This window comes from Lutjanus erythropterus, chromosome 24 (assembly GCF_056507025.1).
Source record: "Lutjanus erythropterus isolate fLutEry1 chromosome 24, fLutEry1.hap2, whole genome shotgun sequence".
Classification (NCBI taxonomy): Eukaryota; Metazoa; Chordata; class Actinopteri; order Lutjaniformes; family Lutjanidae; genus Lutjanus; species Lutjanus erythropterus.
The window spans coordinates 18324782-18338183 of NC_139340.1; the positions used below are offsets into that span (position 1 = coordinate 18324782).

The following is a 13402-nucleotide window of genomic DNA, read 5'->3' on the forward strand; positions in this document are numbered from 1 at the left end:
CATCCACCTGGGCTCAACGGCCTCGTAGGAATTTCATTCTCCTTAATCAGTGTCAAAGCTGCTCATTGGACGGAGCAGGGTGGGCTGGTGGGCAGGAAGACCCCGTGTTAGCTTAATAAAAAGTGCAGAAGTGTCCTTTACTGACATTCACCAGCACTTTCCCTCAACTATCCCGCAAATAATTAGTAGCAATGAGCATGTTGGAGGTAAATTTGACTTATTTTGGTGATTTATTTTTTGTTTTGTCAGTTTCTGCACTTTGGTTTTCAGTGATGTAATGATCAGTGTCTCAGTTCTCGTGGTGAAGAGTGTTTCCTGCGGTGCTGAGATAAGAAAATAAAATCTGCAATTGTTTTCTGTCCTGGAACAGCTGTAAAATGTACAGAGGAGTCTCAGAGGCCAGAATAAAGTCAAAAAGTCACAAATAAAGTTGAACTTTCAGTATTAATGCAGGGCAAACGAAAAAATAAATCACAGGGAAGGTTATTTTTATTACTTTTTTTCCATTTTGACAAAAAAGTTGAAATCTCAACAATAAAGTTGAAATGTAGAGTTGAGTATTTGTGCCAGGCATAAGAAATTAATAAATCCCAGGGAAGATTTTAATTCCATTTTTTTTTGCATATTGACAAAAATGTAAATAAAGAGAAATAAGTTTAAATTTTCAAAAAGTTGAGAATAAAGTTTAACTTTAAGTGTCAGTACACTTCTGACATTTTAGCAAACTCGTTTGCAAAAAAAAATACTGATCAACATGATCATTCAGTTAAAGTTGTGCTTGTTTCCATCTGATGAATGTTAGTCCAACATTCCCTCAGTTTTAGCTCGGTTTTTGGTCTCCACCACCTCCTGAGGGAAATATCTGACTCTTCAGTTGCTAAATGCAGAGGGCAAAACAAAATTTGTAGCTAAAGAGGCTGAAAAGCTCTTACAGCAGAGCCTGTTTGTTCCCAGTGTTACTCACCGTCGATGGGGGTGATGTAGTCGGACAGGTGAGCCCCCGCCGTGGCCCCGGCCCCCTGCATGAGCAGCTCACCGTAGGGGCTCCTGTGGCTGGCCATCAAGTGGTAATACTCGGCCGGGCTGGCCCCCGGAGGAGGAGGAGGAAGCCCGAACAGCCCACGCTCTTTTAGGTGCTCATGGGCCACTGTAGAGGAGGAAGGAGACGGGGGGAGAGAAGAGTTAGTGGGTGAGGAGGGAGGGTAAGACTGTGGAAGGATGCAGGGAAGCAGTGAGGGAGTAAAGGGAGACGAGGGCTGAATTCCTGCTCTGACCCGTCTCATGCTGAGGAGATCTGTGAATGGGTCGAGGGGCCGGCAGGGGCGGGGTCAGTGATGTGCAACGGCCCGTGTAGGTGCTCCCACCCTACCCCCTCCTGCACGCCTCGACTCTGTTTCAGGGTCTCCTCAGACTCGTGAGGAAAACCAGGGGCGGAGTTAGTCATTTTGAGGCCAAAGGCGAACACAGGCACGGGGCCTCCACTCCTCCTGTTTTCTCTCTTTGTCAGTCCTTGAATAGATAATAAGTCATTAAAATATTTTTTCATTTATGGAGGAGTGTGGAGGAGCTGTTCTGAAATCTGGTTTTAGGGCGGTGGGTACTTCTGTATCTCTTGCCCGACAGCAGCAGGACAGACAGGCTGTAGTCTGAAATGAGTGTTGTTTTTTAGTATTCTTTTTTCAGCATTTTTTTTCCATTTATCTTCCATTTCTGCCAATAGATCCTCCTAAATGTTTCACACTTCACCTTTAATTTTAAAATAATCCCCCTCATGCGTCCGTCTCTCTGCGACTTGCGTTGGCGTTAACATCTGCACCCAGTAAAGCGCTTTTAAAAATGTCAGGGCCAATAAGAGTTTGATATGAATTTGTTTAACGCTTCCAGAATCGCTCCCCCTTTTTCCTCCAGAGAGTGTTTCCACCTCCTGAAGACGCCGGTCTGCAAACCAAACACCCCCCACCCACCTCCCCAGCCCTCCTAAGTGATCCTTCAGACCACATTAGGACTGCGGAGCTAAAAGAGGAGCAGACGTCGTCCTCATGCTGACTTCATGACTGAAACATGGAGTCACATTTCCACCTTAAAAACCTCTGAGTGATGAGGGAAGAGGCAGACGAAGGCCAGAGCGCTTTTCTTCATCAAAAAGATGCTGTAAAGGGTTAAGAACCAAACAAAAGCAGAGAAAGTCAAGTAGTTAAAGAAATGAATTGGATGTTCTCCTAACTTCCTGTCAGGCTGGATTGTAGAGGAAAACTAAAGGTCACCTGGAACACATAAAATCCGACGGCCTCCGTCTCCGATCCTCGTCTTTCAACGAGCTATTTGCATTCCCTCCGCCGCAGATACTCTCGCCGCTGGTCTTTTTTCCCTTCCGCGCGGCTTATTTAAGTTTAAAAGCATTGGCACATTACCGCTGACAGACTGTAAAAGAAGATTTATGTCCCGCCCCGCCGCCGCGCTCCAATCTGTTATTGTAATTCAGCGCTGAAGAAAGAGTTGTCATCGCGGCCTGGTCGTGTTTTTTCTTTTATCGACCTCCACAGATTTCTGTTGAAGGATCTCCTCTCTGCGTCAGAGCACCTGAGAGAGCAGGTTTCCTCCCCACCGCAACGTGTTCTTTTAAATTTGAAGGTGGACAAACAGCCCATTTTCACCTGTAAATAACTAAATCAGTGCAAAGTGGGAAGAAGAAAAGAGATGGACAGTACTCACAGTCCGCCGGGCTCAGTCCTCTGGCCGCTGAGATCATGGACAGGGTGGGGCTGCTGTGCACCGAGCGCAGGTAGTGCTCCATGTGAGGGTTGACGTACGGGTGAGGCGGGCTGAAGGGAGAGTCGCCGGTCGTCACGGCGGCGGGCGAAAGGCGGATCAGGGAGATGTCCGAGATGACGGGGCTGCCGGCCAAACCTGCAGGACTGAAGGAGAGTTTTAACTTTTTAATTGCTGGTTAACCTTTTTCTAGCTGCTATTAAAATACATTCTGACATCATACAGATTAATTTTATTCATGGTGATGAAGTGACACAGTGCAGCTCACTGATGTGTTTTTTTTAAGTTTTTTAAAGACACAGAAAAAGAAGATTAGGAGGCTTTAACCAGTTTATAGTAAATATCCTGAAGCTGGACGTCCAGTTCAGCTCCTCCGCTCCCCACTAACCCGTCCTGAGTAATCCATCTGTGAACCTGATCCTCGCAGCCTCGGTGTTACACACACGGCGTTGAGAGTGAGATCACGTCTAACACGGTTCCTCATCGAGCTTTTGATCTGAGACAGCCACAGAGAGGGGGTGAGAGCGGGGTCACGGAGACGAGAGGACGAGGGGGGAGGAGGACAACCACCGCCTCTGTACATGACGCGTCTTCTACCCACGAGGCGTTTGTCGGTGTCGTTTATCTGCGTTAGCTCATCTGCAGAGAAAGAAGTCTGGGGTCGAACCGGGGACGACTTTTGGAAGATGAGACTGATAAAAGAACGTGAAGCTGACACCTCTCTGTTTTTTTTTTGTTTTTTTTTGTTAAAGAGACTCCATCTGTGACTCATAACTTTCAGTATTTCTGTCTGACTTAACAAATATCTACAGTGAAGGGATATTTAATTAATTAAAAACTTCAAACGTTATAGTTTTCATTCATTTTGTTAACGGGATCATTTGATCATTAAAAAAAAATTTGATTGTAAAAGATACAAAAATCACATCATCAGTTATAAACTGCACCAAAATGTGCTGATCTCATGTTTCCACTCTTCAAAGAGTCGCTTCCGAACACGACTGCCAGTAAAAACTGAAGGAAAAAACTTTTCCAGAGTGATGAGAAGTGTTTTTCTTCCTCATGTTGTTCCGACTGTGAAATCTAAAGTGGCATCGAAAGATTTTCAGAGTAAAAGGCTGAGCTGCAGCAACGAGGATTTTAAACCTGACGAAATCATGGGTTCGCTTTAAATTATGTTGCACCAAACAAATTTTTTTAAACTTACACTTCAGGATGTTTAAAAATGGCCGCCTTTTTTGAGATGGAAAGAGCAACTGTCAGTCTAAACCAAGATTAGTTTATGATTAAGCTCTGCTTAATGTTGAATCTGGATTTACTAAACTGATGACAACTAGATTCATGTAACCTTCACTGGTGCAACTGGCTATTATGCAACATTAAATAAAGTCACGTGATTCAGATCCACTTTAATTTAACATGTTCTTCGTTGGCCCACGTTACACCCTTCCTCCAAGTTTCATGAAAATCAGACCTTGTAGTTTTTCTTTGATCCTGCTGACCGACAGTCATTGAAGTGGTCACCTCCTCCCTGGTGGAGGTGATGATGATAAAACGTGACTTATTTCAGTTCCTGTGGGTTTTTTTTCTCCGCGTTGCGTCTGAATCCTGACGTCTGTTCAGCTGATGTTTGAGATCTACTCCTCATCTCTCCTCAACCAAATCATTTCTGCTTCTCACCTGCTCACTTCATTAAAAATACAAACAAATTCTCCATCAGACGTCCAACAAAGGCTTTATTAGCTCGCAGCCAGATTGTTGGATTGCATCACGAGTGAGGCAATATTTTTCTCTTTGCAGAAGATAAAGATCTGATTTTCCACCCAAAAACATAATCATCCCCACAGTGTGTTTGAATAATTCAGGTGTTCATCATGTAAGAGCCTGCAGGTGAGCTCTGTCTGTCTTTGAGTCTCGGCTAACGGGGTTTGTTTACCGTGATAACGAGCTCCTCCAACAATCACACAGCCTATAAATATTTCTGTCTTTACGTGCAGCCTGAGCAGCTCTTTAGCGCAGCCTCGCCTTTATGGACGGAGCGGCCGTTTGCTAAACGTGCTGAATAAGTCATGTGATATTCACATATCCAGAGAGGGTGTTTGTCTGCGGGGGAGTTTTCCGGGCGTCCGGGCGTCCGCACGGCGCCGGGCGAACACAATGGTTGGCCTTCGGAGCGTAACCTGGTGCGGCGCCGGGCAGCAGGCTGAGACCAGAGGGGAGGGGGTTCATTTCCGTCTCTCCAGGATGCTCATTACCGCTGCAGTCACATGGAACTTCATGGATTATTTGCATTGAGCATCATATTTACACACTCAGCTCTGACTGGATGCTAGTTTTTAAACATTTCCACTTTAATTTCAAGTTGAATATGTACCTAACTACATTTACTTTGCTGAATGAATTTATATGTGTATGACTAACTAAACTGTCCGTTAGCTTGATGCTAACACATAATGGGAATTCCCATTGATGCACTTAGCATCGCAATCTCAGTCTTTTTCAGTACGTTTTGGAATAATTCTTGAGTCTCTTAAGTATTGTGATTCTTTGCAATTTCTCAATAATTTTTTTTTTAAATATACATAAATCAATAGTCTGTCAATTAGCTCAATGCTAACACATACAGGGAAGTCCCATTAATGTGCTAATGAAAATTAGCATTGTAATTCCAATCTTTTTCAATACTTTTTGGAGTAATTCTTGAGTCTTTTACGTATCGTTATTCTTTTCTTTCTTTTTTTTCTTTTTTGGCAAATACTGAGTCAGTGTTTTCAGTACATGTATGAATTACTGGTGCTCAGTCTGTTAGCTAGATGCTAACACATAATTCCCATAGATGCAGTTTAGCATCACAGTCGCAATTGTAATCTTCTTCATTGCTTTTTTGAGTAATTCTTGAGTTTTAATCTTTTTTTTGCAAATTCTGAATCAATTTTTTTTAACTAAACTGTCAAGCTAGCTCGATGCTAACACATAATGGGAATTCCCATTGAAGTGCTAATGGAGCTTAGCATTGCAGTAACAGTCACAAACGGATCCATTTTACTTCACATGATTTCAGGCTCATATTTCACCTCGTGAAACAAACTATCAGCTGCTGACTTCACTTTGCAAAGTCGATCTGTTGCTGCAGCTACAGCAGCCAAAGAGGGTCAAAACTCAAACTCAAGCGTTGGTCTTGGAAATATCAGTCAAGATATACAGTTTCTAGAAGTGAATGATTCAACTTTTTCCAATGGGTTTGTGTTAAAAAAGCAAACCAAAACCGGAGTGTCATTTTTTGCAGGATTGGACTGGTTAAGAAAGAGGAACATGCTGCAGCTAAAGATCCAGATATTTCCATTTAATTGTCTAAATATCTTTTCGCTTCAGCGTCTGGATGAAGTGAAAAACGTATTTACTGTTGCCGTCAGCTCTCACACCTCCTGCAGACGTGACCTTATCCTCTGTTCATTTTACTGCTGTTGACTTTAGTATTTTTATTGGCTCAGACTGCAGCAGCTGCCGACATGATATTAATACCATTAATGAGGTGTGTGACTTTATAACCACCTTAAAAACACAAACTCAGAGTCCAGAGTCACAGAAATATTAAGAAATGTGGATCTACAGCTGTAAAGTTGCTGACTTTGGCAACCACCCGTCTGCAACAGAGTTATCACATAATAATGATTCAATACCAAGCAGCAACCAAACAACTAATCAATTAAAATGAAAAATTATTGCCAGATTGATCACTGGTTGAAAACATGTGAAAACATGTGAAAACAGGTGAGGACGTCTGTGCACTCCACCTGTTTTCACATGTTTGGACCTAATTTTCAATTGACAAGATTGTGACAGGATTAATTAATCAATTTTCATAATTTTCTGACATTTTATGGACCAGAAACTAATCAATTAGTGAAAAAATTATTGCCACATTGATCAATAGCTCCAAACATGTAAAAACAGGTGGCGCGCACGGACGTCCGTGTTTTGATTTGGGTCACGATGGTTTGTCATTTTTAAAAAGTGGGTCCCCAGAGAAAAAAAAAAAACAGGTTTGGGAAAACACTGATCTACATGCATCTAAAGTGTGTTTCTTTTTGTTTTGTAGCTGCCGTACAAGTGTCTTTCTTATCATTTGTGTGTGCGCATACGTGTGTGTGTGTGTGCGACACCAGAGATGAATTACAGTGTGACAGTGAGTCTCGTCTCCGGTGTCGGGCTCAGGGAGCGCTCTGATTTAGATAAATCACGCCGTCCAGCACGCGGCTGAATAAACTCCCACTGTAGGTTTATGAGTCTGCTGCTGCTGCGTGAAGCCTCAAACTTAACAGGCAACCAACCCCCACCTCCTCCTCCTCCTCCACCCGAAACCCCCGAACGCCCTCCTCCTCCTCGTGCAGAGGAAGAAATGACCTACATACAAACAAACAGATCACAGCGCTGCAAATCACGGCCTCCTTAAAAAGTCATTTCAGAGTCTCGTCCTCCTGTTTGTTCCGTCCTCAAAGCTGCTGAAAACTTCAACATTTTAAGGAAGCCCTGAAAATACCTTCAAGTGACTAGAAAAATAAATTACCTCAACTTGTTTTTGCAAATTCAGTCAAGTTAATGTTTTAAGGCTGCTTGGACACTAATTTTCTTTAAATCAGTGACCAGAAAAGTTTGTTTTAAATCACTGCAAAATAACGTCAACTTGTGTTTTCAGATTCAGCCAACTAAAAGTTTAAAACAGCTTTGGACGCTAACTTTTTTTAAGTTAGCGACTAGAAAAGTAAATTACCTCAACTTGTTTTTGCAAATTCAGTCAAATTAAAACTTTAAGGGAGACGGGACACTATCTTTTTTAATATACTGACTAAGTTAAATTTTGTTTGAATTATTGCAAAATTACCTGAACTTGTTTTTGCAAATTCAATCGATTTAAACATTTTATGAAAGTCTGTATGCTAACTTTTTCAAGTTAGTGATTATAAAAGTAAATTACCTCAACTTTTTAAATTCAACCAACTTAAAAATTTTAAAGCAGCCTGGAAACTAACTTCCTCAAGTTAAAATAAATGATTTATCTTTGTTTGTTTGTTTTTATTCTGTGGATTTTTCCTTTAATTCTGAACTCTGGCAGCCAATAGAGAGACCAACACTGGACTCACTGTGGTCACTTCCTTCAGTCAAAAAGTTGCTTTCTCACACCTGAACTCTGTAAACTCTGAGTTTTAGTTGTCCACAGAGGAGGAAGTCCTTCTTTCCTCGCCTCACTGTCACTTGGCGACGGCGACAGCGAGGGAAGAAAAACCGTCGTCGGTGTGGAAAAAGGAATACGAAAAAAAAGAGTCTTCCCTGTGGCTGCTTTTTATGACAGGCTTAACAAAATAACCAGCCCTCTCATTACGCTATATGCAAACAATGATAAAGGGGACGGCGCAGAGATGTCATGTTAGACAATCAAGGAGGGGACCTCTGACACGCCGCCACGAGTGGATAATAAAGTGCCGCACCAGGCGACAAATGACACCGCACTTAATTTGCTGCGCAATGTTCCTGTAATTAGGTGAATTTGGCACAGGCAGGGGGGAGCGACAGCTAGATCAAGGTCTTGATGAATTAGGGGTCCACTGTCAAGATCAAATCACATTAATCAAGGTGGCCGAGTCCGCGGACAGCCGCCGTCCCCCCCCTCCCCTCCCCCGCCCTCCACTCTCCCAGCCGGCGTGATGAATAGCCCTGCTTCCGCCAGGCGCGAAGTATGCATCACCATCAAATCTGTGAATTTAAATGTAAGAGTACTATTTGGAGGATTCTATTGACTTTTTTTGTCCCGGCTGGCGCCGCTTTTTTTTTTTTTTTTTCTTTTTTCTTTTGTGATAAAGTAACTTTAAACTCCAGCAGGAGCCTCGTTGTTCAGCCTCAAAGTGTGCCACTGATCTTATCCTGCTCACATGTTGTTCTACAGGCTGCACACTGCTGAGTGCGCTGCACAAATCAACACTTTTTAATTTGTTAAAGAGACAAATAAAGGGACAGTGTACTGCTGTTTACGAAATCTGCAGAAAAATACATTTTAGTCACTTTAAAAAAGTCCAAATTATAAACCAAATATCACTCTCTAAAAACCAACCAGACTCCACTGGAATAATCTGTAATTTTACCTCACAGGATACAGGAGTTACTGGTCTGTTAATTTGTCTGTCTGAGTTCAGTGAGTCCAAAAAACTTTCTTTCAATGCAGAAGTCACACAATAAGTCAAAGAATCTGACTGATGGAGGCAGCAGTAGACCAACAACTCCTGTGTCCTCTGAGGGAAAATTACTCTCATCCACAGAGTTTGGTTGGTCTGGATTTGGCTGATTTAACGGAGCTTACATCCTGATTTTCATTTTCTACATCAAAATAAGGACAATCTGCCAAATATCGCTCTCTCCAAACCAACCAAACTACACTGGAAAATCAATCCATACAAAATTACCTCGACATGTTTTTTCAAACTCCACTCAGCTGACATAACTTTTTAAAGTTTAAATAGCAAATAGTTTTTTTCTTTCATTGAATCTCATCTCATTGTCCATTTAATAGCTGTCCTCGATCAAATCACGTGATCTTCATCTGCAGATATTGTCGGCCCAGATGTCCAATCTGTGTTTCCACCATCAATAATGCATTTTTTAAACAAAACAAATTTCCACAAAGTCTCTACAAGTTGATTTTCATCTTATCCTGAGATGAAACAAAAAGAAAAACACCAGTTTGGCACTGAAACAGAGGGTAATTTTTCAGTGGACTGATGCAGAAAACAAATGTGTAAAGTTGAATTTTGCACAGTGTTGTGTGTAACACACCGAGCTGAATTTCCCTCAGGAAAATAAATGGGATTGCATCTGTTATTGAACCCCACAGCAGCAGCAGCAGCAGCAGCAGCAGCAGCAGGCTGGAAGTGGGCCCCACCACCGGCGCTGCTGCAGCCTGTACACTGACCTCTATAACTCTGGGAGTTTAATTATGGCGCTGGCTCGGGGGCACCGCGGCCTGCACCACACAGATTAGCTCCACAACAAGCCATTAATGAATATAAAGAGGTGCTGGACGCAGGTCGGCTGTGTTATGTCATCAGTGATGGATCCGGCCCTGCCGATCGCCGCTAATGGAGCGAGCTGCAGATTGATACGAGCCAACGGGCAGAGATTTATTTACCTTTTTATTCATCCAGCAGGGTAACTAAGTACATTTACTCAAGTACTCTAATTAAAAGGTTTTCAGACATTTATACTCGAGAAATTCTTATTTCAGGCCTTAGGAATTACAAGTTACTTTGCAGAATTGGATTTTACAAACAAAACATACAACCGGATTTTAGAATTAGATGCATTATTATAGATTGAACCACCTTTTTGGCGTCAGATCCATTAACATAAAGCAGCGTCCGCTGAGGCTGCAAATAAAAATCTTTTCATTTCATTTCAGCCGTTAAAACAAACAGAACGCTCCTTCACCTCCATGTTGAGCTGCACTCCTGCAAATCTGTGCATCAAAATCAGGCTCCTAATCTGCTGTTTGCATGATTTATTTTTGTTTAAATCACTGGTCCTAAATCAAAAATACATCCTTACATCAGATGATGATCTGCTCAGAAGGTCAAGATCTTCACTAACTGCTCCAGATGTTTGATTTTCATTTTGCCCGCCGTATTTGTGACCGTGATAAATTAAATTAGAGTTTAGAGAGTTTAGAGAGTAGTGGAGGCATAAAAAGCCACATTTTCTTTAAATCAGGCAACAAGAACACCTGCTTCTTCCAGCTCCAGAACACTGATCCAGAATTACTGATCCATACTCTTAATTTTTCATGTCTTGACTGCTGCACTATGTTCTGATGCAGCTTTTTCCTTCCTGATACTGATTTTGGCGCCTAAACTTGGCATATTAACCAATCCTTTCCTGGGTTACCAGATGTGATATGATTGATGTGGCCTGCCTCAGACTAAATGCTTTATAAAAACTGAACAGATACATTGACAGGCTTGTACTGGTTCACACATCTAATAATGAACTGGACCATTTCCACCAAAATAAATTGATTTGGGACCCCAAAAATTTGGTTCCCTGCCGGGACCAGAAATATCAGCTTTTCATTGGGAACCAACGTGGGCATGTTGAATTCTGCTGGTCTTTGTGCAGCTCCCTCTGATCCTTGTTTACAACAGTTCCACTCAAAACTAGTAGAAAAGCTGGCTGGTTCACTGGACAGTATCGAGGTTCCAAGGATCTTGAATGGAAATGGTTCAAGAACCAGAGCTAATTTGGTGGAAAGGGACGCCAAAGAACATGACTTTGCCAAAAACAAGGCATACAGGATGCTGCTTGGAAGAATACGTGATCTTGACTTGTGTACCAGCATTTTATGCAATATTGGATGCGTCGGTATCGGTACTGGAATAACTCTCGTCTCTGCCAAGCAGCTCCATCCTGTCTGCAAAGAGCTGCACCCGGGCAGCCAACCAACCAAAACCAACCGCAGATCCCACATCATACCAATCCTCGCAGTGCTTCACTGGCTCCCTACATGGTCTTGCCCCTTTTTGAACTTTTGCAGCCCTGCTCCAACTCTAGGCCACTCAGTTCATCCGATTGGAGTCTCTTATTTATACCCAGCATCCTTTGCAAATCTAAGGGTGATTGTGCCCCATCACTCTGGAACCTCTCAAGTCTCTGTGTCTATATCCTGTGCAGCACTTTGACTTTGTTTTAAAAAGTGCTCTATAAATAAAATTTTACTTTCTTTCTGCTCATTTAGCTCTTGTTATGTGGATATTCTTATCTGTGACACCAGATGTTGCAACCAGAGAATCCAGTTGTATCAGGCGTCTAAAAATAACCATAATCCTGACAATAGAGCTCAAAAAATGAAATAATCTAGGCAGGAAATAGACTTCATGTACAATCTACATTAGAAAACATTTCAGTGACGTGAAAAATGCAAATGTTGAGATGCCTGGCAACAGGACGTATGTTGCAAAAGATGAAAATAATTATCTTTTATTTTGTTGAAAGATCTTAATACTTCTGTGAGATCTGTCTCATTGACATGCATTCTTATGCAGCCAGAGGTTCCAGCAGTGAAACGTCTTGCTCAGCGGCTCCTCAGCTCCTGAAAGAGAGGAGACTCTTCACTTTCCTCCCCAAGATTTTCCCAGTTTGGATCCCAGTAAGCGAACTTCAGACTGCTCGCAGCATCAGAGTGCTTCATCCCCAGACGGCTGGAGCCAGAAACAGCAAAGCTCGCCCACAGAATCAAACTGTATCGGAAACAAGGGCTGCAGAGGGGGAAATTTCCAACTAGCATTGATTATTCACTTTGGAAGTCAGCATGTTGTCATCTGCTTTTGATATTGAACTTGGCGAACGCTCAGCTCTCATCAGCGCCCGCTAACATCCACTCGCAAAAGCAAATCCTCCAGAGTTAAAGAAGAAAAACAGCCTCTGTGCTGCACTGAAATCTGCATCTAAAACATCTGAAGACTTGAGCTCAACCTGTCTGAGGAAACGTTCGTCCAACTTGTGACGTGTGCAAATCCAAAAAGGAAGAAAAAGGCCACTTACCCGTGCATGGCGTGCAGCGCGTGAGGCTCGTAGTGGTATCGCCCCTCGTGGTGGCGCATGTCAATCGGGATCGGCGTGTGGAAGGTGGGGAAGATGTGGTGGGGGGCTGCGAGGGCAGAAAAGCAAAGAAGAAGAAGAAGAGTTACATGAGGAAGGGAGGGAGGGAGGGAGACAGACTTCAAAAAAAAGAGCTCGCCTTTCGAAATTTCAAAGGCAAAAGGGCTACAATAAAGCAACATGAATTTCACAGCAAGCTGAGCACTTTCGTGTAAAATATTGGCACTATCACACAAGAGAAGTGGAATAAATAAATAATCAAAGTCATCCTAAGAAATCCTACATCTTGAACATAAAAGATATCCAACGGGGCTTTTGACAAAGACCTGCAGCTAGACGCTCTTTGAACTAGACGGGATGATGGACTGTGTGGAGGGAAGCTGCAGCCCCGACTCAAACCGGCTCTGACAGCGCTGGGAAAAGCTTTCTTCTGCCCGTCCAAACAGCGTGAGGCTCCTCTGGAGCTGCAAACACACAAGCTGAAGCCCTGAACTGATTTGTGCGCACACTCCTGGGTCAACTGTAAACACGATGGGTGTGAATTACACCATTTGATTCTTGTCTGGTTTGGTTGTTTTCAGGTTTTAATTGTTGCCTAAAGTGATGGTCTGGTTTTGCTTTGTGTCCCCAGGGTTGGAGAGACAGATGCGGCGTTCTTGACCTTCGTTAGTCTGAGCTGCAAGGTGAGAAAATCATTCCCGCAAGAGCCAGAAAGTGAGTCAGTGTTGTATTTCCATAAAGTCTGGGGAATTTTAGGGGAGACAGATGAATAAAATAGCCAAAATCGAAGAAGAAGATGCTGAAATATCCAGACTTTTACTCACAAAACACTGGAGCCTATATTTCCCATCATGCAACTTCATAGAATCTTTTCACTAGACCCTTCCTGCCTGGTAAATTCCCACTCCTTCCATACCATATATGTAGATGCTGCGTTGGCCACTTTGGCCCGTTGCTGCGATACGTCACCGTCATCTTGGTCCAGGCAGGACAT

The 13402-nt window shown here is 42.8% G+C and overlaps 1 protein-coding gene across 1 annotated transcript in view; it reads right to left on the bottom strand.

The window, feature by feature from the left end:
- LOC146304979 (zinc finger protein GLI2-like) overlaps positions 1-13402 on the bottom strand; it is a 70679-nt gene that overhangs the window by 20551 nt on the left and 36726 nt on the right. The window contains exons 3-5 of the mRNA XM_084713514.1: positions 12352-12457; positions 2713-2915; positions 965-1147 (exon numbers count right to left, since the gene is read on the bottom strand). Coding sequence (XP_084569640.1) covers positions 965-1147; positions 2713-2915; positions 12352-12457 — 492 coding nt within the window. The remainder of the gene's footprint in view (positions 1-964; positions 1148-2712; positions 2916-12351; positions 12458-13402) is intronic.